Genomic DNA, 25,791 nt, shown 5'->3' with positions numbered 1-25,791 from the left:
TGAGTGTGGGCATATATATGTTTGTATGTATTATGCCAAACACGTTCTACGATTTCGGGTTGACTAGTTAGTTAGTAGCATATATGAGCTGTCTTATTGGTATATAGAGACATAAATGCATGCATAGACGCATACATATATGTAACTTGAAAATTGTTAACATGTAATTTTTTTCTAACACGTGTAATAACATTCCAAGCATCAGTTGACAACAGATCGTTTATATATATATATATATATTTTATTTTCTAAAAATTGAAATGATCAAAAGAAGAATACACACTTGTACGAAAGGGTTTTGATCAAATCTCTCTGATCGTACACATCTTAAATTCTTTGAACAACATTTTATCGGAAGATCGATTAAAGTCGTTTAACAAGAGTTCCCAAGTTCTTAACGATTTGAATGATCTACAAAAAATAATAACAAGTATATATATATATATATATATATATATATATATATATATTCTTACAGGTTTCATTCGATATGTGTACTTATACGTGTGTATTGGTCAGACTTTCATATAAATATTCTAAACATGATTTTCTCTTCATATAATATCGTTATCATTTTGTTTTTGCTAGAAAAAGACGATTATTTAAGAAAATTTCTTTTCGATGGAAAATAATTAAAATGCAAACGACGAGAGGAAAGTTTAATCGAAACGACGGCCGATGTCCTCGTCGTCGTCGTCGTCGTCGTCATCGATAATGACCAGAAAGAGCCAAGAGAAAAGTTCAACGTCGGTCAGAAATGAGCTGACTAGAAAATATCTTTCCATCTCTATCTCTCTCTCTCTTTCTCTCTTTAACTGGGATTGTCTCAAGCGTTAAATTTACCTCACCCACGCAGATATCGCGTTACTCGAAGAGGAACGAACGTATCATTCGCCAAAATGTTCGATTTTGTGGGCTCTCGTGCGAGAAGAGAAGCTACGATACTCTTCGCCAGAGGCAGACTGCTAAAAAACACTTCTCTCTCTCTCTCTCTTTTTCTCTCAAGGGAAAGATAAAGTAAAAGAGAGAGAGAAAGAGAGAAACACCGATATCCAAATCGGTGATCCTGCTTCGACGCCACCGTGAGAGACGACGACGATTACGACGACGGTGGCTGCTGAGTAATAAAACGTCAAGTATATCAGTCGGTCGGTCAAGTCAGTCAGTTGGTCGGTCAAGTTAATTATGTGAACAAATACGAACGTATGTGTCATATGTATATATATGTATATGCACGTATTGCGTGCCAGTACATATATATGTGTAGTACGAGAGACAAAAAGAGAGAGAAACACGATCTTTAGAGAGAGAGAGAGAGAGAAGAAAGAAGAAAAGAAAAGAGCGCGCGTAGCCGCAGGTAAGGGCGCGCGTGAGCGGGCAAGCGAACCTTGCTGACTCCCCTTACCTTCCGTGCCCCTTGTAGAACCCAGCATGTTGAGACGGTAGTGCCGCCACTGCCACCGCCACTGCCGCCCGCCGCCGGTGCCACCAACGCCGCCGCCGCCGACAGAACGTCTCTTCCCCCAACCCCGTCAAGCCCACAACCCCACGCACGACCAACCACGGCGCGAGTGCCCCTCACCTCCTCGACCCACACGCGCCAACCACGGCGAAAAGCCGCCAGCGATCGCTCGTTGGCTCACAGTCCGTCAGCGTTCTTCCTTGCGAGAGCACGCGCTACGACGTATATTTACGCTCGCTCTCTGTCTGTCTAACCACTTGCGTTTAACGTTTCTATCTTCATTTCAAAATCTACAACCCTTCTTTGGGTTTTTTATTAAAGCTTTATCTCTTCTTCTTTTTTTTTCCCCCCTTATTCTACGTTACATTTTGAATCGCGAGATTTACGCGCGATTTACGAATTACACCTTTAACGCGTATTTTTATCTGTGTGTCGTTTCTTTGTCAATTGTTATTATAAAAACAAAGACAAATAATATAATAATAATAATTATTATTATTGGTGATTTTGGTTGTTGACTATTGACAATAGTTTTTGTTTATTTGAAATAAGACTGTGAGAGATAGTTACGAGTGTGTGTCACACTTTTGGGATTAATAACTGTATACTACAACGATTGGATTATATATATATATACTTATATATTTGTTTGTAGTTATAAGTGTGAATAAAAAAATAAAACATATGTTTTTTTTTTGAATGACATTTGAAGTGTGTGAAAAAAAATTATTTCAAAAAAAAAAAAAGGATTGAAATACAAGAAATTTAAGGACTTGGATTGGATTCTTGTCAAAGGACGAGAGAATCGTTTTTGATTCTCATGTGTGTGTTTCTCTTTCTCGTGGTATAAGACAAAAAAGGATTGAGAAAAGAGAGAGGTGATAAGAACGATCAAAAGAAAAGTTCAGATAGATTGAGAGTGTAAAAGAAAGGTAGAAAAAGAGAGACGTATTATACACTCTCTTTCTCTCTCTCACTCTTTCTCTTTCGTCTCTCTTGATCTCGCGAGTGACAAGTGGTCGACGACGACGACAACGACAACGACGACGACGACGACGACGACGACGCGCGCTCAACACCACGTGGCCGTTTGTATTTGCGCCGGGGTGTGTTTGTGTGCGTCCACATATACAACACATCAATCAAGTGTCAAAACACACGTTAAACATAATCCCAGAGAATAGTCATTTCTTTTCTCATACACGGTGGTGGTAGACTTTAATATTAAAAAGTTCATCAGTAAAATCTTGTGATGACTTTAACAAACAAAAAAATAAAAACATTATTTTGTTGAATAAAATAAAATAACAATTAGAGACAATTTATTTTGACGAAAGAGATTTTTTCCTCGTAAACAAAAAAAAAAAAAAAATAACAAAGTGAAATTAAAAGTAAGAGGGACAAATAAATCTCACAATTTCTTATTATTCAAATTTACAATCTACCCAGAATTATTTTGACAAAAAAAAAAATAAGAAAACAAATCAAAGATTGTCCTAAAAGATTGACGACAAAAATAAAAAGGAACAAACAAAAAAAAAAAAAAGAGGAGTAATATTGAAAAAATACGTACGTAATCTCGTTCACATTCGGACATTGTGATACGCGAAATGCCGAGTGCCTCGGCCACTTTGAGACAAGAACGTAGGGTGCTGCGAACGTCTTTTTTGAGGGCCGTGACGGCCTGCTAAAATGACTGCACGTCTCCACTCGCTGAGGCACCAGGAGAAGAAATCAGTCGGTAACAGCCACAGGCAACATCATCAACAATCTCAACACCAACAAGCTGTACATCAGGGTCCTAGTCCAGCACCAAGTCCTAGCCCTAGCCTTAGCCCGAGCCCGAAACACTCGGACGGACGTCGAGTAAGTACTTTTTATTATTTTATATTTAATATTATATAATAATTAAGGTATATAGTAATGTTGTTATTTAACATTTGTTCAATTTTTTATATTGCTGATTATGATTTTAAATATTTAAAATTAATGTATTTTTGTCATCTTGTTGTTGTTACCCATATGAGAGAAAGATATATATATATATATTTGTGTGTGTGTGTGTGTGTGTGTGTATGTGAAAGAAAGGGAGAGACCGTTTGTTCTGTCACGGTAGAAAATATCGTTGGCACCCTCCATCGTTCGACCCTTTTGCGTGTACCTCTAATCCCCATCCACGAAGCTCAGGCGTGATACGATCCGGCGCTAAGCACGTGCCTCTTTCAGCAACCCTCCTTCCTTCTTTCCTTCCTTCCCTTCATTCGTTCTAACATGTCCCGCCGTTCTTCGCTCTTTGTCAAGTGACCGCACCAATAATATCGAGGACGGAAGGGAATGTCGAACAACACGACCATGCTGCACACTTAACTTTCTTTCATAATAATAATAATAATAATAATAAATCTTGTTGCAATTTTTCAAAAAAAAAAAAAATTAATATTATTAATTAGTAATAGTAATATCGAGAAAAAAAAGGGAAAGAACATCCCTTTAATCTCATCTCGATCATTATTCCAACAATTTGTTGTTTTTATTACAAAAAGTGGGTCAATGAATTTGAACGAAAGATGATACTTTGAAAAATTCATCTACAATTTTTAATTTTATCTACACTTTGTCAATCGTTGTTTCATTTTAAAATAATAATAATAATAATAATAATAATAATAATAATAATAAAATAATACGATAAATATAAAGCAAGTTTTTTGTTTAGTGTCTCGTAAGAAACGAGATAAGTGAATGCATAAGTGTGAAAACCTTGTATAATCGATTTGCGTTAATCAAATAACTATTTACGAACAATTAACACTCAGGATAAGTTGAAAACATTGAAAAGTATTATATATATACACATATGTCTAAATTTAAATGACGAGCTCACATCACACACACATATATATATATATATGTATTTGTATATGTTCTGTGATATTCCCAAGAATATATTCTCGAAATGATCTTTGGGTAGTTTACTTTCCGATCGAAAAGAAAGTACGAAGAAGTAGAAGAAAGACGAGGAGGAGGAGGAGGAGGAGAAAGAGTGAGAGGAGGAGGAAAGTTGTTCGTGAATATGTCTAGAGTTGGTTGGTTTCGCGAATCCTGCTTTCGACGAAACGAAAAGTCGTCGTCGTCGAATGGATCGGAAACGGGGAACGAGGTTGACTCGCCGTGAGCGGTTTACCGATGCAAATCACAAATTCGCGTACGCGTCACGCATGAAGACGTGATACGTGACCATGCGGCTGCAACGACTGAAGTAACAAGAAAAAGAGTAACAGAGAAACGTAGTATGAGAGAGAGAAAGAGAAAGAGATAGATAGAGAGAGAGAGAGAGAGAGAGAAAAGTATTGGTTCTCACCGCAGGACACGCACACATATTCAACCCATATAAACTGACAGTCTCGATACACTCATATAAACTAGTATTGAAACTTAGAAACGTTACCATTTAAGGATCGCGAAATCTTCTTCGATCACTTAGACGATTTCTAATAATTTTTTTTTTCAAAATCAACGAATAATAAAAAATAATAATAATTATTATTATTATTATAATAATATTTTGGTGTTATTAACACTTAGAATGCTATGGATATATGCATATATGCATTTGGTAAAAATTACGAGAGTAGTCTATCAAAGCATATACGTGTTTGTTAATATTAATGTCAAATATATATTCTAATGTTTATATTAATAAAATTATATTCAGAAAGAACAAACTTGAATTATTCAAAATATAATTTATTATTAATATATAATAATAGTATTTTTTTATAATAATATTATAAATTTATTCTTAATAAATTATTCCATTGCTATAGATCATTTGAATTAAAAATATTCAAAGGGTTAAACACTAGATTTTAGTTTTCAACGTAAATACGAGACCTATGATCTTGTCATTTCAAATATCTATCAAACAGATCATTTTTTTAATCAATTAAAGGGATTTTTTTTAGATATCCATTACATAGTATCACATTATACACATAATATTTCCAAATGTTATTGATAATACAGAAAACAAATATAAATATATTTATATAATATAAAAAAAAAACCAATTGGTGTACATCTAACAATCAGATGAAAAGTTGTCCTCTCTTTCTCTCTCTCTCTCTCTCTCTCTCTCTCTCTCTCTTTTCTGATCCGTGTTGGTTCATTTCATGCAAAATCATATAACCGTTCCGTTCGAATGAATCGAGAACTCGAAACGTTCGCTCGTCGAACTTCCTCCTCCGGTTGTCCTCGTTCTATCCATTGGTTTATCACCCAACGTGGATACAACGAAGTAACGGATGAGTAAACACTCTTGGGGCATGGCGAAATACAGATATAGATAAAGATAGTGAACCAATAAGAGAGAGAGAGAGAGAGAGAGAGAGGGATTCTAAGCTAATGAAAGCGATGGCAGTTGGTGAAGATCCAAGGTAGAAACTAGAAGGTAAAATGATGAAGCAGCAGCAGCAGTAACAGCAGCAGTAACAGCAGCAGTAACAGCAGCTTGAGGAGGAATTGTAAGTACGAGGTCGAGAGAACGAGACAAACGATGACGACAACGAGAAGGAGAACGAGAAGGAGACGAGACGAGACGAGGACGATTGCTTGCTGTGTTGGTTGGTTGGTTGGTTGGTTGGTTCGTTGGTTGGTCTCCGGTGGTTATCCATCTCGTGTCGCCTTGACGTCGAGTAGCAGCAACGCGATAGCAACGACTGAAAACTTAATTGACGCTACTTAACAGGAAAAGGGGGGTCGGTCCATCCAACCAAGCGAAGAAGCTCTAATTATCTGTCGTCGGAGAGATGAGATTGGTTTATATCTGATAACGAACAGGGATCTCTCGTTTTAAATTTTAAATTCTATATATGTACTCCTTTTTAAAGACGTATATATTATTATTATTATTATTATTATTATTATTGTTATTATTATTATTATTTCTCTTCATAATATATAAATAATATATATAAATTGCATGTTACGTTGTTTATCCGCAATGGACTCCTAAACTACTGAACCGATTTTAATCAAATTTTGTATACTGTGTGCAGTTTCATTCAACTTGAAAGATAGGATAGTTTATATCTCAATTTATAATCCCAATATAATTTTATTAATTGCGAATTATTTGTTGTTTATTAACAAAGAGTCATGATTATCTCTGTTAGTTCGATAAGATTCTAAGAGATGGTGGTATAAGGTAATTCGTTGACTTAAAGACGTGTGTATCGGATTGATTGTGAGCTACAGCAACGCATGGCGGGACACTCCTATATACATATATAAATTATAAAATAATAAATATAATTAAAAAGAAAAAGAAGAAATATATGTTAAAGAAAGAATCGAATAAATTGCATATTGCATATTGCATATTATGTTTATCTGTAAAGTATTTCTTTAGTTATGCATTAATAAGATTATACCTCATGTTCTCATGAACATTTCACGATTATGATTTTGACTGAAAAAAAAGGAATGATGAATAAAACATTAAACACCTTGTTATCACGTTTTTATACTCATTAACTAATAAACTAATCGTAAATATAAATGACAATTAATTAATATTCGTGAGAAACGGATTTGATGTCAGTTCGATTTGATTGTCAACTAACTTTGACAGTTTTACTTTTTTTACTGGTTTTTTTTTTTTTGAGAGTAAAAAATATCAAAGATCAACGTAAGATCGAGATTTTGTATGAAGAAGAAAGGACAAAAAAATTGTTATTATCAGTAGAAATAATTAACAACTCAACACATATTGAAATTATTTAAATAACAAAAAAAAACGAAACAAGACACAGAGAGCACAAAAAACTGACATAAAATTAGTAAAGGATATAGAAGAAAAAGAGATTAAAAAAAAATTGATAAAAACATACAACAATAATAATAATAATAATAATGATGATAATAATAATAATAATAATATCTCGCGCTTGTTTCTTTGAAATCGTCCGAAGTGATAATCGCTAAGGTGGAATGGGCTCGCGAGTTCGCACTATCTGTTGCGATGATCACCAAACGAAACGTTGGTGTGTGAGGTGTAGTAGCATACACGAAGGAAGGAAAGGTGGTGAAGGAAGGAGGAGGAGAAGTAGGAGTAGCAGTAGGAGGAGGTGAAGGAGAAGAAGGAGGAGGAGGTTGCTCGGGGACTTTAGAGAGGCTCTTCGCGCGCGTGGGGTTCCTCTCGTAATAATAATAGGACGTGGCGGAACGAACATGGGGCAGAGACAACGACGACGGTGACACGCGCTCGTGCACGTTGAGTGTTAACGGGGTGGTGGTGGTGGTGGTGGTGGTGGTGGTAGGTGGGCTGAAAGAAAGAAAGAGATAGATAAATAGACAGAGATAGAGAGAGAGAGAGAGAGAGAGAGAAAATAACGCGAGCACGCGCGAACCCAATCCTTGTGCATACATGAAAGAAAACACGTACGTAGAATATACTACACACATACCAACATACATACATACATACATATATATGTGAGATGATGGTATAAACCGTAGAAGCGCGTTTACGCGTGAGCACACACGCGGAACGAAGACACCCATACGCTGTCTCTAACAACAAGCAAGGGTAACGCAACTACGACGACGATGATGATGATGATGATGATGACGCCGCTGTACTGGTACTGAGGATGACGATGACTATGACGATGACAACAACGAGCTCGGTTCGGTTCGGTTCGGCTCAGCTCAACTCAGCTCACTCGTTTGTTTACTCGCCGCTTCGCTCCCGTGTAAACGCGCCACCAAGCCGTTTCACCTTGTTTCACCCTCCTGTCTCCCCATCCTCTCCGTTGCACCTCGCGCTCTGCTGCATCCAATCCCTACTCTCTAACAGCTAAGCGGGAAACCCTTTATATTCCCCTTCTCTCTATCTCTCTCTCTCTTGCTGCTAGGTATCTCTCTCTTTTGTATTCTACAACAACACGCTGCTCCCACGATATCGTCTCGCTACACCTCTCTCTCTCTCTCTCTCTTTCAGCTTATACACACATACACGTATATATATAAATCTATACGTTCTCTGTATCTGTCTCTCTCTCTCTCTCTTTCTCTTTCTCTCTCTCTCTCTCTCTGTTGCCTTCGGATGAGGAATGACATCGCCGTAGGCGACGTCGGCACTCTGCCAGCAGCAGAGAACCCGGGGCTCTCGTATGTTGTACGAAAAACTCGTCGAGAGAGAGAGAGAGAGATAAAGAGAGATAGAGAGAAAGAAAAATCGTGAGAGACACGAGAAGCAGCAACGAGAAAAGATACGAAAAGAAAAGAAAAGAAAAGAGAAGAAAATAAGGAATGAAAAAGAAATGTTGCTGGAGATGCACCGACAGAAAAGCAAGCAAGCAAGGATCACACAACAACGTTGTCTTCGTTCTTCGTCTTCGTCTTCGTCTTCGTCACGGAGCCATTTGAAAAGCCCTGTATTATGAGAACAGAGTGCTCTGACACGCACTGCCGCTTCGCATCTCACACCCCAACCTTTTTCTTCTTCGTCTTCCTCTTCTTCATCTTCTTTTTTCTTTTCTTCCGCCTTCTTCTTTCTTTCCACTTGGCCTCTTCTCCAAGACTTTCGACTTTTCATCTTCTCTTTCTCTCTCTCTCTCTCTCTCTCTCTCTCTCTCTCTTTACAGCTGATCGTGTAAGCTAGCTAGCTAGGCCAAGAATAGGCTAGACTACTGTACTTCCTCTTCTTGACCGATCGAAAGAAAGAAAGGCATGCCTTTCAAGTTCTATTCGACATCGAACGGGATCGCTAAAACGGAACTGATCTTTTACTACTACTACTACTACTACTACTACTACTACTACTACTACTACTACTACTATTACTATTTTTTTTTTATCGTGGCAAAAAGTAAAGGCAAATCTTTTATAGACCATAGGCGTCGGCCCTGCCCCTGCAATCTGAGGGTCGCCCCTCGACGTCAGAAGCAGAGCCGGCGCCCGTGTGCTGAACTCTCGTCTCGTCCTTTCCTACGAAGCGCATATCAGCTAGCCCCCCCCCTCCCCTCCCCTGATCATTCCTTGTTCAGGCGAGGGGGAAAATCCACTTCTGTCCGCGTCTCCCCCCAGCCAGGGATTACTTTAATATTACTTCTAGTTGGGAGTCTTACTATTACTATTACTACTACTATTACTGCTACTATTATTTACTGTTTTTAATCTATCGATTGAACTTGTGTTTACTATCGTTAATGTGACGAATAATTTAAAGAATTGAACAGACCAAAGAATGAAACCCCCCAAAAAAAATAATTAAGAAAGATTGTGCTAAAAGAAAAATGAAACAAGAATAAATGTAGAAATAAAATAAAAATGCAAACAACAACAGCAACAACAGCAACAACAAATTAACAACAATTGTATCTTGCATGATTGCAGGCGAACAAACCACTAATGGAAAAGCGACGACGAGCGAGGATCAACCAATCCCTGGCAGCCCTAAAAGCGCTGATCCTTGACAGCGCAAGGCTCGAGAATACTAAACACAGTAAACTCGAGAAAGCTGACATCTTGGAGTTGACGGTTAGGCATCTGCAAAGGCAAAGATCTCTAGCACAACCTGGCCTGTCCAGGTACAAGGCTGGCTACCAAGATTGCTCCAGGGAGGTAAGTGTTCCTGTTGTCGCCGTATATAACTTTACCAACACTAACTATCACACACCTTTACATATGTCATCTATTTTTTTTATTTTTTTATATATATATATATATAATGTGAACTGGTAATTATGACAATGAAATAACGTGCAAATTCAACACAATTATTGTTTATTTATTTGGTTGGCAAGTAAATGATTGAGAATTTTGTCGATAGATGGTCTTTTAAAATCAGCAATGACTTAATTGCCAACCTAATATATGAACAATTATATATTGCAACATTGTTTTTAATTATCTAATTTATAATTAGTAATATGAAGACACATTTGATGAAAACACTGTCGTAATGATGGTAAAGGTATAATCCCAAAATTGATAATATTAAATTTTGTAACTTAGTGCACTTGTGTCATAATTACTTACACTCACATATACATATATATATATATATATATATATATATATATATATATATATATATATATATATTATATTTTATCTTTAATATCGACATAATGACAGCTTACGTAAAATTTAATCAAAAATCTTGGCTTTACTTCGACATGATAAAATAAATGTTGAACATTTTTCTACAAACCGGATTAATAATTATCGTTAATATGTAAAATATAAAATGAATCGAGTTTTTCAAAAGAAATCGTATATTTTTTTTGTTAAATATAATTTGAAGTCACACGTTATAAGAATATTACGAAGATAGAAAAGTTTACAGAAAAAATGAATAGGAAAGAAAACAGGATCGGTAGGATGTATTATTCGTTCGTTCGATTTATCGTTCGATCTGCCCAGGGCATAATAGAAAAAGTCGTTGGAAAATGGTGAACACGATCGTCTTAAAACTAGAAGTCATTTATCCATGATAGTTAACCACCATAGTCATCGTCATCGTCATCAGTCTATCTATCTATCCTTTTTTTCTCTGCCAGGTTTTCGCACTGCCACGGGGTAGTTTGAAAGTGCGAGAGAGGGGAAGTTGAATTCCAACGCGTTCGGAGAGCGTGTAATAGGAGAACTTGGTAGAACTGGTTCGTGTTACGACGAGAAAACCAGGGAGCGAAGAAAGAAATAAAGAAAGAAAGAAAGAAAGAAAAAACGAGGGAGGGCAACAAGAACAAAAAAGAGATAGAGATAGATAGATAGACAGAGACAGAGAGAGAAAGAGAGAGAGAGAGAGAGAGAGAGACCAGGTGGTAGTAGAAGAAAAGTAGTTGAGTGGAATAGTAGTGGGGGAGGAATTCTCTCTAGGAAGAATCTAAGGGCACCCTACTATGCTTCTATATGTATCTGAACACACACACACACACACACAGACAGAAATATACACGTAAAGGTATACTATCCAATTCCATCTATCCATCTCTGTCTCCCGTTCGATCGAAGTATCGGATTGTCGTTTGAAACTCTCGCGTGACTCTCGAGCAAGTTCGAAGCGCATTAAGGGACGTGATCATACTTATATTATATATATATATATATATGTATGTATGTACGTTCGTGTCTGTCCTAAGTATATATACATATATATATTTATATATATATACTTAGTAGATAGGTGCAAGCAACGATGCGACCACGAGCCTAGAAGAGGGCATAACTCGTTGAAAGCGGACACCTTGTAAGAACTGAGTTTCGAGCACAACCCACACACACACACACACACACCGTCGCACTGAATTTACTGGATAAAGCTAGTCAGGTGTATCACCACATATAATATACCCAAAAGTAGTAGGACGTACTGTTAAACACGTAATACTTGTCTCTCTTTCTACGATGTGTGTAAATACTCGCTTTCACGCGATACGCCTTCGGAAAAATACGATCTATTTTCAAGTAAGATTGACTGATTTTACGTTTCAAAAGATTCATCTTGATTATCAATATATATATATATATTCTTTAAATTTTTGTCACCCTGTAAAAAATATATACATATATAAATATAAGAACTTTTACAAAGAAACCGACAACGATCGTGGGATGCGTCGTGTCGATAAAGTTTCTATGATGATCGACAAAAATACAGGACGACCTATAAGAGTTTCTTCGTATGTATATACATATATATATATATATATACATATATATATGTATGTAGAAAACGTTATCGCGTTCTGTGCGCCCGCAGCGATAAAAGTGCCGCGAAAAGAGAGGCGCTAAGCGTTAACTGTACGAGAGCATAAATAAATACATACATACATACATATATATAATACTTACATGCGTATCTTTCCACTCGGCCACGTTTTTTCATAAAAAAAAAAAAAAAAAAAAGAGAGATAGACAGAAAATGCGGAAAAGTGGGAAGTAATGCATATGAGTATATATGTGTATGTATATGTGTGTATATGTGTTAGAAAGAAAAAGAGAGAAAGAAAGAATCGCAACGATTATCACGATCATTCGAGACAGGATGGACTATGTTCGTGATCGCGAACTCGACTAATGATGCTTTACATAACGCATAACGTACAAGAGAGACAGAGAGAGTAATAGAGAGAGATTGAGAGAAAGAGAGATAGATAGAGAGAGAGAGAGAGAGAAACAGACATTGAGAAAGGCTTCGTAACCGCTTCAATATAAAATAAAAATGTTAATAACTTTATAATAATAGTAGAGAGAGAGAATATATAAAAATATAATCACAAGTATTTAACTGTACACGTATTATACAGAATATGATAATCACTAGAAATAAATTTACACATTAGTAGATATATGTTAATAAAAATAATAATAATAAACTATCAAAAATATAACAAAATAATAAATTAATTTGATTGATTTTATTTTGTTTCATTTAATAAAATAATCATTCGATCGTAATAATAATGTAAGGAATCTTCTAACATCGCGTAATCGCGTTCTCGCGTATGTAAATCGATTCAAAGAAACATGTCGATATTCGAAATAAAAAAAATAAAATAAAAACAAAAAATATAATTATAAAGCATAAAGTAAAGAAAAAAAAGTTATAAAAGATGACTAGGATTTTTTTATTTCCTTTTTTTTTTTTTTAACTGGAACGACACGAACGCGAACGCGTGTGCAATGCGATTTTCTCATTGGCGTATACCGTGTAAACTACTACTACGTATACTACGTATACTACACATATATATATATATAAGAAGAAAGAGAAAAAGATGGTGGGGACGATCGTATTGCTGCTCCTTTCGGTTGCTGCCATCACTTACTAACACTCTAACATCACCAACACAGTACACACATACCATCGTTGTCGTCGTCGTCGTCGTCGTCGTCGTCGTCGTCGTCGTCGTCACCACTTCTCGCACGTAAGCGAGATTACAAGCAACGTTGGTTATCGCAAAACTACGAGCAAGGCTGACGTCGTTGCTTCTCGCGATTAAGAAGCACCAAAGGCGTGTTGGTTACGGCCGTAAATCGCGAATGGAAGAAAATAAACGTAAGAACGAAACGTTTCTGCAACTTAACCGCACGTACGTGTATCGTACGTTTAGTAACGGTTCGTATGTACTTTAAAACCACCTACGAATAGATGAACGAAAGGATATCAGATCGATCCGAAAAATTTGACCCTTTGTTCAAAATCCAACTAAAAATCCTATAACTTCGACAAGAAGAGTGTCACCGTATACGGTGACGAAGCCCACGGGGAAATATACCTGTCTCCTCCTCATGTTAACTGAACAAACCGAATTCAAATTATTCAAACTCGAAGTTTGCCGAAGATACTCGAAATTCTTAATTTCAGCTTTCTCTGGTTAATTGCAAGTACCTTCGGGTATCTTCGGATTTTTTTTTTTATCTATGATTCAAGTAGACCAAAGTTTTTTATGATTCTTTGATGACAATTTTTCTGAAAATGAAGAAATGGAAAGGTGAAAGATGGACGACGACGAAGACGACGACGACGACGACGACGACGACGACGACGACGACGACGACGACGACGACGACGACGACGACGACGACGACGACGACGAAGGGGCAAACTTCTAAGCAAAGTCACGTCTCAGTGTGCTTGAGAAGAAGAAGAAGAAGAAGTAGAAGAAGGTACAGAGCCCACGAAGTGCTCTCCTTCAAACAAACTTTACGGGCTCGTAAAGCGAACTGTGTAGCGATGAGATATGACGCTTTTGTCCGTTGGTCCATTTCCGTTCCACTCCGATTCCTTTTCGTTTCTCTCGGTTCCAATAGCGTTTTCTACATTTCTACAACAAAGGATTCACGTTTCTTAGTTTCATTCAATTTTTAACACTAATGAAATTACCTTGCTTTCTACAATTTCATATATATATATCTCATTATTCTGTTAATAAAATAATAATCATCTTGGATTGTTCTGAAAAAACTATATAAGATATTGGGTTGGCTGTAAATACTGTAAATGATTGCGAATTTTGTCGATAGGTAGCTTTATAAACTCAGCAATGAATTAGTTGCCAATCCAATAGATGGATCTTTTACGATAGAAATATAAATAAATTCTATAAAAAGGGAATATGAGTAAAATGATGATAAATTTATTCTTAAAGTATGATGCTTAACCTAAAATTTTGGAAATCTTTTTTCTTAACTAACCATATTGGAATGAACGTGAATCAAGAAGCACTCCAGAACGCGCATAACTCCTCTAACACCGGATTCGGTTATTGCTTTATTTTGAACTAGCGAACCATAAAAGCTCGGGATCGTAGAAAGCCAAGCGGTGTCTCGAAACGAGTCAGTAGAAGTTTAGTCAGACGTGTGCCGTGTGCGTGTGAGTCGATATTTTAACCGTCAGCAAAACTACTCGCAAGCCCCTAACACGCACCCACACACACACACATATATACAAACATACACTGTCACGCCCCCCCGCGCACGAACACCCCACGTTTTAATATATATCACGCGTGGGTTAAAGTTGGAACCGGATCGCCAATTTTAAGCGTCATGTTCTGATTATGGGAATCGATCTTGTTGCCCTGATGTTTATACAGTTACGATGTAACCTATTTTTTTCATTTTTTTTTTTTTCATTAATTTAAAAAGGAACCAAAAAATTAGCACTTGTAGCAAATATTAGTTGAATGTTTGAAATATTTGAAAATAAATTCATAGTCGTGAAATTAATGGGATCATTTTTATCACGACTTTTGTGCGATATCGTTACGGCTATTAGATAAATTACAAGCAGCCGCGAAAATATCGAGTAACGACTAATCTTGCTGGCTAGTCGCGGCCAACCACTGTTAGTACGCGAACACGAATCGGGGATTAAAGAGCAGTCAGCGAAATATTCAATTATGCTATAACTGTCAGCAATAATATTAGCGAGAAAGCCAGAACGGAATTTAACATTAAAGCGTGCATTTTTGATGTCGCGTTAATTGTACTTTTGAAGAAACTAATTCAAACAATGCTATGATTAATGTAATGATGAGTTATTTTAAAGTGCATTGTAATCCATTTGTTTCATACACGTCCGTATTGATCATGTTTCAGGTGAGTCGATATCTCGATGCTCCAGAAATCATTACGGGGATCTCGATACCGATGGACCCGACAGTGAAGCAGAAGTTACTTCGTCATCTGGACAGTTGCGTGTCCGAGCTTGATCTAGATCTTGGATCGAGACCTGACAGTGGATTGGGTAGCAGTCCAGGTAGTGTGACGGATCGTGTGACTGGTGCTACGAGTCCAGGTCCTTTGGATCACCACGTACCACCGACGCCTCATTGCAGTACGGCCTTGAATCCAGCTGGTTTGATAAAGTCAGAGATACTAGAGATGGAGACGGCTAGGCCTGACAGTAGCACGACGGCTGGGGACGAAAACAATAACAGTAGCAGACCAACCTCGGCGTTCAGTCAAGTCAATCCAGCTGGCCTGGATCCTCATCACCCTTCCGGTATACCGGTAGATCAAGCCTCGACATCGCAGCAAAATCCGAATATGCTGTCGGTCGTACAGGTGATACCTTCGAGACTACCCGATGGTCAGGTGGTCTTCCTTCTACCTAGTCACTATGTCCAACTGGCTGCAGCGGCGGCAGCGAATGGCATCAGTATCGGACCAAACCCACCTACTGCAATCTGGGCAGCTACAAACATGTCTTTGCTCAAAGCCACAGATAAGTTGGCTAAAAGACCTCACGAAGATATGCAAGAATGGCAGGAAACTGCGGCTGGTGTTAAACCAAGCAAGAGTCCTCGAATGCAGGAACAACCCGAACAACCTTTGGACTTTACTACCAATTCGAAGAAATTGAAGACAATCTCGAGAAATTCCGTTCACGGTATACCAAGTATCGAGCAACAGCAACAACAACAACAACAGCAGCAGCAACAACAGCAGCAGCAACAACCACAACAACAACAACAGCAGATACTACCTTCGCGAACGACGACTGACGCTTCGATTATTCACGAGGAAAGACCCTCTAGTCATGCGGGTAGTGAAATCGCTGTTGGAATGCCATCGCCATCGCAGCTCGGTCAACAAGCTGTCAAGGATGAAGAGAGCATGTGGAGGCCTTGGTAAATCGAGAATACCTTTTGCCAATCGATTGCAAAATCGATCTTATTCTTGTATATAAATTATACATACATATATACATACATTAACGTTTAATCGATGGTGATTCGAGTGAAACAGCTTCGATTCGAAACAACATCCATCTCCCGCCCGCCCCCCCCCCTAGTCAAGGAAACCCCACGCGAAATGGGTTGGTTTTTCCTTCGCGTCGCGCAAAGGATTTGTTTTCTTCTCGCAAAAAGAAAGAAAAAAGAAAAAAAAACAAAATAATGCGCGTATTCGTCGACATTTTTCTCACGAGCTCGTTGATACACCAACTACGTGTAAAAGTAAGTACGTAAGTATGTATGTACATACATATTATACACTTACGTGCAATAACAACGCCTGACGCGTTTGACGTCAAAACTTGAAATTCTTTATCTTCTTCTTCTTCTTCTTCTTCGTCTTCGTCTTTTTCTTCTTCGAAGCAGTTTCATGCGATTCAAAATGCCAAAGTAGTAAACGAGGCGAAATAAAAAAAAAAAATTTAACGATCTTAAAAAAAGAAAAAAAAACCAAAAAAAGGAAAAAAAGAAAGAGAGAAAGAAAGAAAGAAAGAAAGATAGAAGAAAATGAAAATTATTCGACGTCCCATGATGAAGCTACGAATTTTTTTTGTTTTTTGTTTCGAACTGAATAAAATACGAATATGAAGAAAAGAAATAAAAAAAAAGATATATATAAAAAAAAAGATGATTTTGTGCAAAAAAAAAAAAAAACCTTGTTCGATGAAAATGATAATGACGATGATAATTATAATGATAATGATAATGATAATGATGATGATGATGATGATGATGATGATGATAATGATGATGATAATGCGTAACGAACGATAGAGATGTATCGTAGATACGCGCGTTATGTCGTTTAATAATTAATTGTATGTATGTAAATGAACGATGAGAAGAGAGAAGTAGAGCGATGTGAATCGAGCGTGTGTGTATGTAAAAGCTTGTGTGTTGTATGCGTGCATTTGTGAGATAAATAAAAAGATAGATACAAAATAAGAGAGAGAGAGAGAGAGAGAGAGAATTGAATGAACGAACGAATGTTAAAACGAGTGAATGGATACGTTAAAATGCGTTTAAATAAATAAATAAAATAAAATAAAAAAAAAATACAATAAAATAAAAAGAACAACCAATACCATCGTGTGTACATAATCCCGATCAGAACTATTGCTATTGTCGAGATATAGATTTATTTTGATGTTATCTAGATGTATATGCGTGTATTATTAGTAAGAGACTGTGAGAGAAAGAGAGAGAAAGAGTTTGATGGTATGGTGGTGTGTATATGGTAATGGAATGTGAGATAGATGGTAAATATTAGGTATGAAAGCTTGTGAGGATCGTGAAAATTACACTTGTAGAGACACCATCATCTCACCGCGTAAAACTAACTTACGTCTATAATTGCTAAATATCTCTGGAATTCGAATTCCTTATCAATGTACTTAGAAGACATGCAGTACAATATAAGCATATATATTGAACTGTATATATACTTAAATAATCAATTTCATTTCTCTTCATTACCTCGACCTCATTTCCTTTGATCAAAAGAAGAACCAACGATGAATAGGGGAGACTCGTATCCTGTCAAATAAATATGGTAAGTAAGTGAGACATTTCTTATTGGGTATGATATATACAGAATGGATTAACACGTTCCATGCCACCTGTACCACCGGTGGTACACTCTTATCATTTGATTATTATTAACTGACATTAGCAACTCGAAAGTTCATTACCGCAAATACCAAATCCCACTATTGTTCCCATCCCTGAGCGCAATCTTCGTATCCTATTTTTTTCAGGTCTCTTCTAATATTATCCTCCCATCTACGTCTCGGTCTACCCAGTGGTCTTTTCCCGTTTGGTATACCGACCAATATTTTGTGCGCTGTTCAATCCTCCCCCATGCACCGCACCACGTGACCAGCCAGATCTTAATCGGCGTGATTTTACGACACCTATCATTTGATATATTTATTTAATGCGTTGAAAATTATTGGATTGGCATGAAAGTAATTATCGATTTTCTAGTGTGAAATAAAACTCTATTGTTTCTATATCAAAAAATGAACTTTAAATTAACCCCTTTCGCTAGGGGCGACTTTATCCGTCGTGGTAGTTCCGCTGAATGTGCCGCTGCGCCAAAAATGTGCACGGTGTTTGAGTAAAATCGACAGCGACCGTGTTTATGCATAGCGGCTATAGTCGCCCATAGTGGTGAAAGGGTTAAATAATGAAAATATTCTAACATTAACAAAATAATAACGAAACAAACATAACACTGTCTATTAATGCAAGCCGAAATTACATTCTTGCCAATCCAATATATGTTTATAACAAATTGAATATATTCCTATATTAAAATATTGATGCATTATACAAAATGCAGTATAGAACAAAAAGCACATATAAATTTGTTTAATAGAGTTATATTTACAATAATTAATAATTACATGTGTATTGGTTGATTTTCTTAAGGCAAAATTAAATGACCTGAATGACAAGTCAGGTAAAAAAAGGGCTTGACACGGAACGCGTGTTAATTAATAAATAAAAAAAAATGTAAAGTTCTCTCTTCAAGTCACGTTCACGAAACGTCTTACGATTATTCTATGTGTCCCATGTCCGGAATCCGATCGCGAAGTTATTTATTATTAATTATACATTTGAATCGCGCTTCCGTTTATTCGTGAGATGTATCGAATAACGAATCGTCATTATTAAATGTTGACTCATGGTATATTCTTCTTTGACATATTGCATATAAATAATTTATTTTTTTTATTTATTTATTTATTTCCCCCACTATCATTCTTCCTTTCTTTCTAACTCTTTTTCTGGAACTTTTTGAACGCGTGTGTTTCGTCGCGTGTGGACGACCTTCGACGAACGCCTTTCGGCCGCTACGAAAAAAGACGACTACAACAACAACGACTACGACGACGACTATGGCAAGGGCAAAGCGCCGATCGTTAATGCCAATCCTTTTCTTTTTCTAGTCATTAAACTTTTTGCTTGGACGTCCTAGAAGCCCCGTGCGGAGTCCTAACGACCGTGCCGCGAGAAACCGATTACTGATCGTTAAGTCCAACTATTTGCGTCAAAGAGAGAGAGAGAGAGAGAGAGAAAGATAAAAAAGAGAGGTGACCGTTCGTAGTTGGTATTTCTTTTTCTTCATACTATGACTACCAAGTAAACTGTAAGCTCATATTTTTCTTCTTGATTTGTTCTATACAAAAATTGCATGTTAAAACCAAATTTTTGTTAGATGACGAATAATTTTCAAATAAAATTCATTTTCTTCTTTAAATATATATATATATGTAAAAAAGGAATAAATTTTATTTATATATAATATATTATTTTATTAGAAGGGATCTGAAAGAAATAGGATACGAAAATCGCGAATGAAAGGATCGTTTTCAGGGACGGGAACAATGGCGGCATTTAGTATTTGCGGCAATGAACTTTCGAGTTCCTAATGCCAATTAATAATAATAATAATAATAATAATAATAATATATTATTTAATTTTATATAAATATATCTTAATATATATAAATTACGTGTCACGTTGTTTGTCCGCAATGGATTCCTAAACTACTAAACCAATTTTAATAAAATTTTATACACTGTGTGCAGTTTAAACCAACTTAAAAGATAGAATAATTTATATCATTCTAACAGATGGCGGTATAAGGAAACTCGTTGATTTAAAGACGTGTGAATCGAACTGATTGTGAGCCACAGAAACGCGTGGCGGGGCACCCCTTAGTATATATATATATATATGTATATGGAACAGGGATTCAATTGCGTGAACATTTAACAATCGGAGATATTTAAATCGTGCAACTAGTAATTATAAATCAAACGTGTGACACATATCTACATATTGTAAATATATATATTCTCGAGATTGCTGTCAATAATCATACGTAAAAATAAATAAATAAATAAATGTGATGCATTTTTATCGATAAAATACATAGATAATAATGACTCCGAAAATACGCGAGAGTGAGAGAGAGAGAGAGAGAGAGAGAGAGTCCAAGCAATTTGCGTGATCGTTCTCACGCAAAATGACAAGGCTGCATTATTAACGCGCTTGTCGAGCTGGTCGACCATGTGCAATGTCCTACGTAACTACATATACGTACATATACATATACATATATATATATATATACATACGCATATGCACCAAATCCGGACTGCTGCGATGCGTGCTGCCGACTCCTAACGCGCGTGTACACGTTCATCGTGTGACCACAAAAGGACTATATAATTTAGATAGCGTAATTGACTTTGACGATTACGATATGCACGCCCGCCGCCACTTTCGATCAAAGGACACTTCAACTTGATCGTCAATACACGTCATCGATGAAATAAAGTAAGGCTCTTTTTTTTTTTTTTTTTTTTTTTTTACGAATCTTATTAAACGAGTACGTATAATCCGCGTCAATATCAAAAATAATATATCATTAACGCGTTCCTTCTTATTAAGTATTATACTTGACACTATAAGGAAAGTGACAACTTTTATCAGAATTAAAAATAAATTCATTATTGCAACTTTAATATACTGGTATAATTATAGCAGTATAGTTAGTTAAGAAATGGTTTATATTATATTTGAATTTAGTTAATAATATATTTATTATTATTATTATATTTTATATTTAATATTTAATATTATATATATATATATATATATATTTATTATAATTTTATATAAAATAAATCATAAAATAGATTTTTTTTCAGCGTATATAATTACAGATACATAATTAGCAACATTTGTTACCTATTTGTTCGCTAATTGTATTGTACAAGTATCATAATTTGAATCAATAAATCTCTTTCAATACGAATAATTCAATTTTCGTCGATATTATTTAATCGGCTTAATAAATTGCTTTGTCTCGTGGAAATGTTTTTCGGCAGAAAAGAAAAATTCGAATAAATTTGCATAAAAGTCACAGTATTCTGAGAAACATTGGTGAGAAGAACAAAAAAAAAAAAAAAAAAGACAAACCAAAAAAAAGAAAAAAACCGTAAGAAATCAGAATATATATATATATATATATATATATATATATATATATATATATAGATATAAAAGTTGGTGACTAAGAAAGGGCGTGTGTTTAGTCATCCAGCTTGAAAAAGATCGTTAAAGACGAAATTATCGTAAGTTGTAATCTGGGCCGAATTTCACGGTGCCTTTTTTTCTTTTTTCTTTCCTTCAGTGGACTTTTCTGAAGCTGCTAATTGAGTCATATCATTAGCATGAACCATCGTAACGTGCAAAGTAAGCCAACCTGGACGAACGTCTGTTCTGTGCAGGATCCTTTACGAATCCTACTACCTCTCGTATCTATTTTTTTTTTTTTTTTAATAAAAGCTCGTTATTATATACATTTCTTTTTATTTATTTTATTTAACATTACTTCTATCGTTAAATAAATTCATTAAAATCAAACGATTACACACGTACAGTAAAATAATACTATAAATAGTAATACTACAAATAGTAATACCATTAATAGTATATATATATATATATATATATATTATTAATTATAATATAATATAATAATATTATATATATTATTAATACTAATTATAAATATTAATATTAATTATTTATATAGTATTTTATATAGTTATTAGTTATATAGTACTATATTTTATCTATAATACTAATATTATAAATACTATATATAGTATTTATAATTTATATATATATATAGTATTTATAATATTATTAATAGTATAGTATTATTATAGTATATTTATAAATTATTATACTATAATAGTATTTATAATATTATAATGCTATATATATTATAAATACTATAATACTATTTATAAAAGTATATACAATATTTATAGTATTAATAATATTATATATAATAGTATAATAATATAATATATAAAAGTATTTATAATATTATATAGTATTATAATATATAGTATTTATAATATTAGTATTATAATATAAATACTATTTATATATATATATATATATATATATATATAGTATTACTATAAATACTATAATAAAATAACAAAAATAATATTACCTAATTCCAAATATTTTATAAAAAACTGATGATCATAGATTTATTTTATTGAAATTGTAAAACAAAAAATGTTCCTAATTATACTTCAAATAATTACCTTCACACACTTACACACATATATATATATATATATATTAAAATGATATAAAATGTATAGTCATCGAGTCTCGTTATGGTTTAAGTATCGACGAGCGTCAAGATTAAAAAAAAAAAAAACAAGAAAGAACCAAAGACGCTAGAGAAAGAGGATCCAGGTAGAAGAGACCGTAGCAACAGAGGGTGGCAAATTAAAGGGCGGCGAAAATTGATAGGGCCATTGCGTCGAACCATAAGGCGTGGCTCGTGTCCGTCAAACAGACGCAACATGCACTTCTCGAGGTCTCCTCTCTATCCGAATCAACTCTTCCTTGCACCTGAGACTCTCTCGTTCGTACCTCTTCGTCGACCCTACCAATACTGAATTATAGTCCCTTTTATACCCCTTACTATCACAGAGAATAGCGTACCACGGTAGTAAGTATGAATTTGAAGCTGTCTAGAAAATTATTGCGTCTTACTTCCTTTGTCTATATGTATGTCTGTATATGTGTCTTCTTGTGTGTGTGTCTGTGTGTGTAAAACATTTTTAGTTTCAAATTATGTGTTGTATGTTGCAGTTTTACTATTGCAATTACTGTAACTTGTTATATGTTATGTGTTATATGTTATGTGTTATGTGTTATGTGTTATGTGTTATATTTTATACTTATATATATATATATATATATATATATATATATATATATATATATATATATATAATATAAGTTATATAAGTTTATATATATTTATAATAGATTGCTATTATATTTTGTAATAATATATAAATTTATAATACATATATATTGCTATTATATTTTTTAATATTATATATATTTATAATAGATATATATTTCTATTTTGTAATATTAATTTCCAACTTTCATATGACGACTAATAATACTTTCTATAATATATCTATATTAAATATTACATTATTTAATAACAATCTAGTAACTTTAATATGAAATAGTATTTGTTTTTAAAATCAATATTGGTTATGAAATATTTGGTCACCATGGATTAAATTGAAACATCCGATATATACACATTCATAATATACACACATATACATACATATATATATATAGATTTTGAAGTCTTCTGTGTATTAATTGAAACAAGGCAAGTATGCGGATGCGTCATTAATTAGAAAGAAGGAAATATAAAATAAAAATAAAAATTAAAAAAAAAAAGGAAATAGAAATTTATGCGGCATCGTTCACAGGCAAAAGCAGCAGCAGCAACAGCAGCAGCAGCAGCAAAGCAAAGCAAAGAAAAAAGAAGCTTATCGCGTTGGCACTAGCTACCACGAGATAACGATTTCTTCGAGCATACTGAAGCCAAAGGATAGATAGAGAAAAAGAAAGAGAGAGAGAGAGAGAGAGAGAGAGAGAAAAAAGGACGAAAGCGAATGAAAGAGCTGGACCGAGAAAGAGAGTGAGTGAGTGAGAGAGAGAGAGATGCGCAATCCTCTCTTCGTAGAATAATCCGAAGATTCTTCTTCTTGGGCTGATACGACTCTCGAATTTTAATAAAGGTCTCTCTCTCTCTCTCTCTCTCTCTCTCACTCTTCTTTGCCTGATTTTAAATTCTATTCTGAAGATTCTTTTTAAGAGGAGAAAATAAAGTTATATATATATATATATATATATATGTATATGTATATACCTTTTGACCTCGAGGTGATAGTAAAAGACGTATTTTAAACAATATACATTTTTTTGGAAATTAGGTTAAAAATTCCAAAAAAACCATTAACAGGTTAAGTGCCACGAGGGTCACCGGTGACCGGCACTTAATTTGACAGTGACGCCATGGGGACCACCGGCCATATGGCCGCGACCGGTGTATTCCACATTGTGACACCACGGAACAATCTCAATAAAATTGGCGTGGCACTCAACCTGTTAAACGAAGAATACTTATACTAATCGTTTAACGAAAAGTAGAAAGAAATATTGAAAATGGATAAAAATGATGGTTGTTATGATCCTTCGAATCCAAAAACAAAACAAAACCCCCAAAAAAAGGTTAGTAGTAAAAGGGAAAGATGAAATTAGTTGTGAATAGTTTAACGAGTTGTTGTGAAATAATATTGTGGAAAATCGTGAACGGCAAAGAGGGAGAGGCGTGGTGGTGGTGAAGGGGGAGGTTGGGTAGGTAGAAACTTTAGCCGGAATTCGGACATGTACCTTTCCGTGCAATTAACCGTCTTTCCTGAACGAGAAGCGAATGCGAGTAGTAGTAGTAGTAGTAGTAGTAGTAAGCCGACTACTACTTCGTCGAGCGGTTTTCCCTCGGCTTGCTCGCTTAATTAATTACACCGTGGAATTGAAAATTGCCTCGCGCCTCGTTCGCCCGAGGGTTAAAACGTGAGAGAGCAACACTCGCGCGGATAACGAGAATCTGTTTACGGAAAGGTGCCCGCAGGAGTTCCCCCGCAACCTTCTCCGGATCGAAAATGCATGCCGCCGTTTGACTGCTACAAGAAGGATGGAAACTGACGATTAAATAAACCCGAAAGAGAAAGGATAACCGATATATGGTAGTACATATATATATATATATATATGTAACAGAGAGTATGTTGTTTCCTTCGTGTGATTTCTTACGTTTGTGATGAGGTTCACCCCATTAGTCAGAACGTACCTAACACAACACCTGCGCAACACAATCATAATAATTGTCTCGACGCTTCTGATTAACGTTAAAGATCACAGGGTGGTGTTCCCGTCAGACTTCTGGCTAAGGTCTAATTCGACCTGATTATGGCAGGTGGAATATCAGCTGTTATTACCAGACCTACCTACCTATAACTATCTTTCTTCAACTTTTGTGTCCATCTTTCCCGAAATATTATAAAGATAGACAGAGAGAGAGAGAGAGAGAGAGTGATATAAGAAAGTAGAGAAAATAACACTTATCAAGAATGATAATACGAAGGTTC

The 25,791-nt window shown here is 35.3% G+C and overlaps 1 protein-coding gene across 1 annotated transcript; it reads left to right on the top strand.

The window, feature by feature from the left end:
* The first annotated feature begins 690 nt into the window (after positions 1-690).
* Positions 691-18,154, top strand: Sidpn (bHLH protein similar to Deadpan). The gene is made up of 3 exons (XM_015321901.2): positions 691-3,328; positions 9,863-10,090; positions 15,578-18,154. Exons 1-3 carry the CDS (start codon positions 3,155-3,157, stop codon positions 16,613-16,615), a joined length of 1,440 nt encoding a protein of 479 aa, XP_015177387.2. The 5' UTR covers positions 691-3,154; the 3' UTR covers positions 16,616-18,154.
* The last annotated feature ends 7,637 nt before the right edge of the window (positions 18,155-25,791 follow it).

This window comes from Polistes dominula, unplaced genomic scaffold (genome assembly GCF_049000335.1).
Source record: "Polistes dominula isolate Pdom_NZ unplaced genomic scaffold, Pdom_raw_medaka contig_49, whole genome shotgun sequence".
Taxonomy (NCBI): Eukaryota; Metazoa; Arthropoda; class Insecta; order Hymenoptera; family Vespidae; genus Polistes; species Polistes dominula.
Note: the sequence above shows the minus strand (reverse complement) of the source record. Positions and strands in the feature narration are given on the sequence as shown.

Excerpts from the sequence above, each read along its gene's own strand:
- Sidpn (XM_015321901.2), top strand. The coding sequence starts at position 3,155 with ATGACTGCACGTCTCCACTCGCTGAGGCACCAGGAGAAGAAATCAGTC. Across the intron at positions 3,329-9,862 it reads AACACTCGGACGGACGTCGA|GCGAACAAACCACTAATGGA; the intron begins GTAAGTACTTTT and ends GCATGATTGCAG. Across the intron at positions 10,091-15,577 it reads ACCAAGATTGCTCCAGGGAG|GTGAGTCGATATCTCGATGC; the intron begins GTAAGTGTTCCT and ends ATCATGTTTCAG.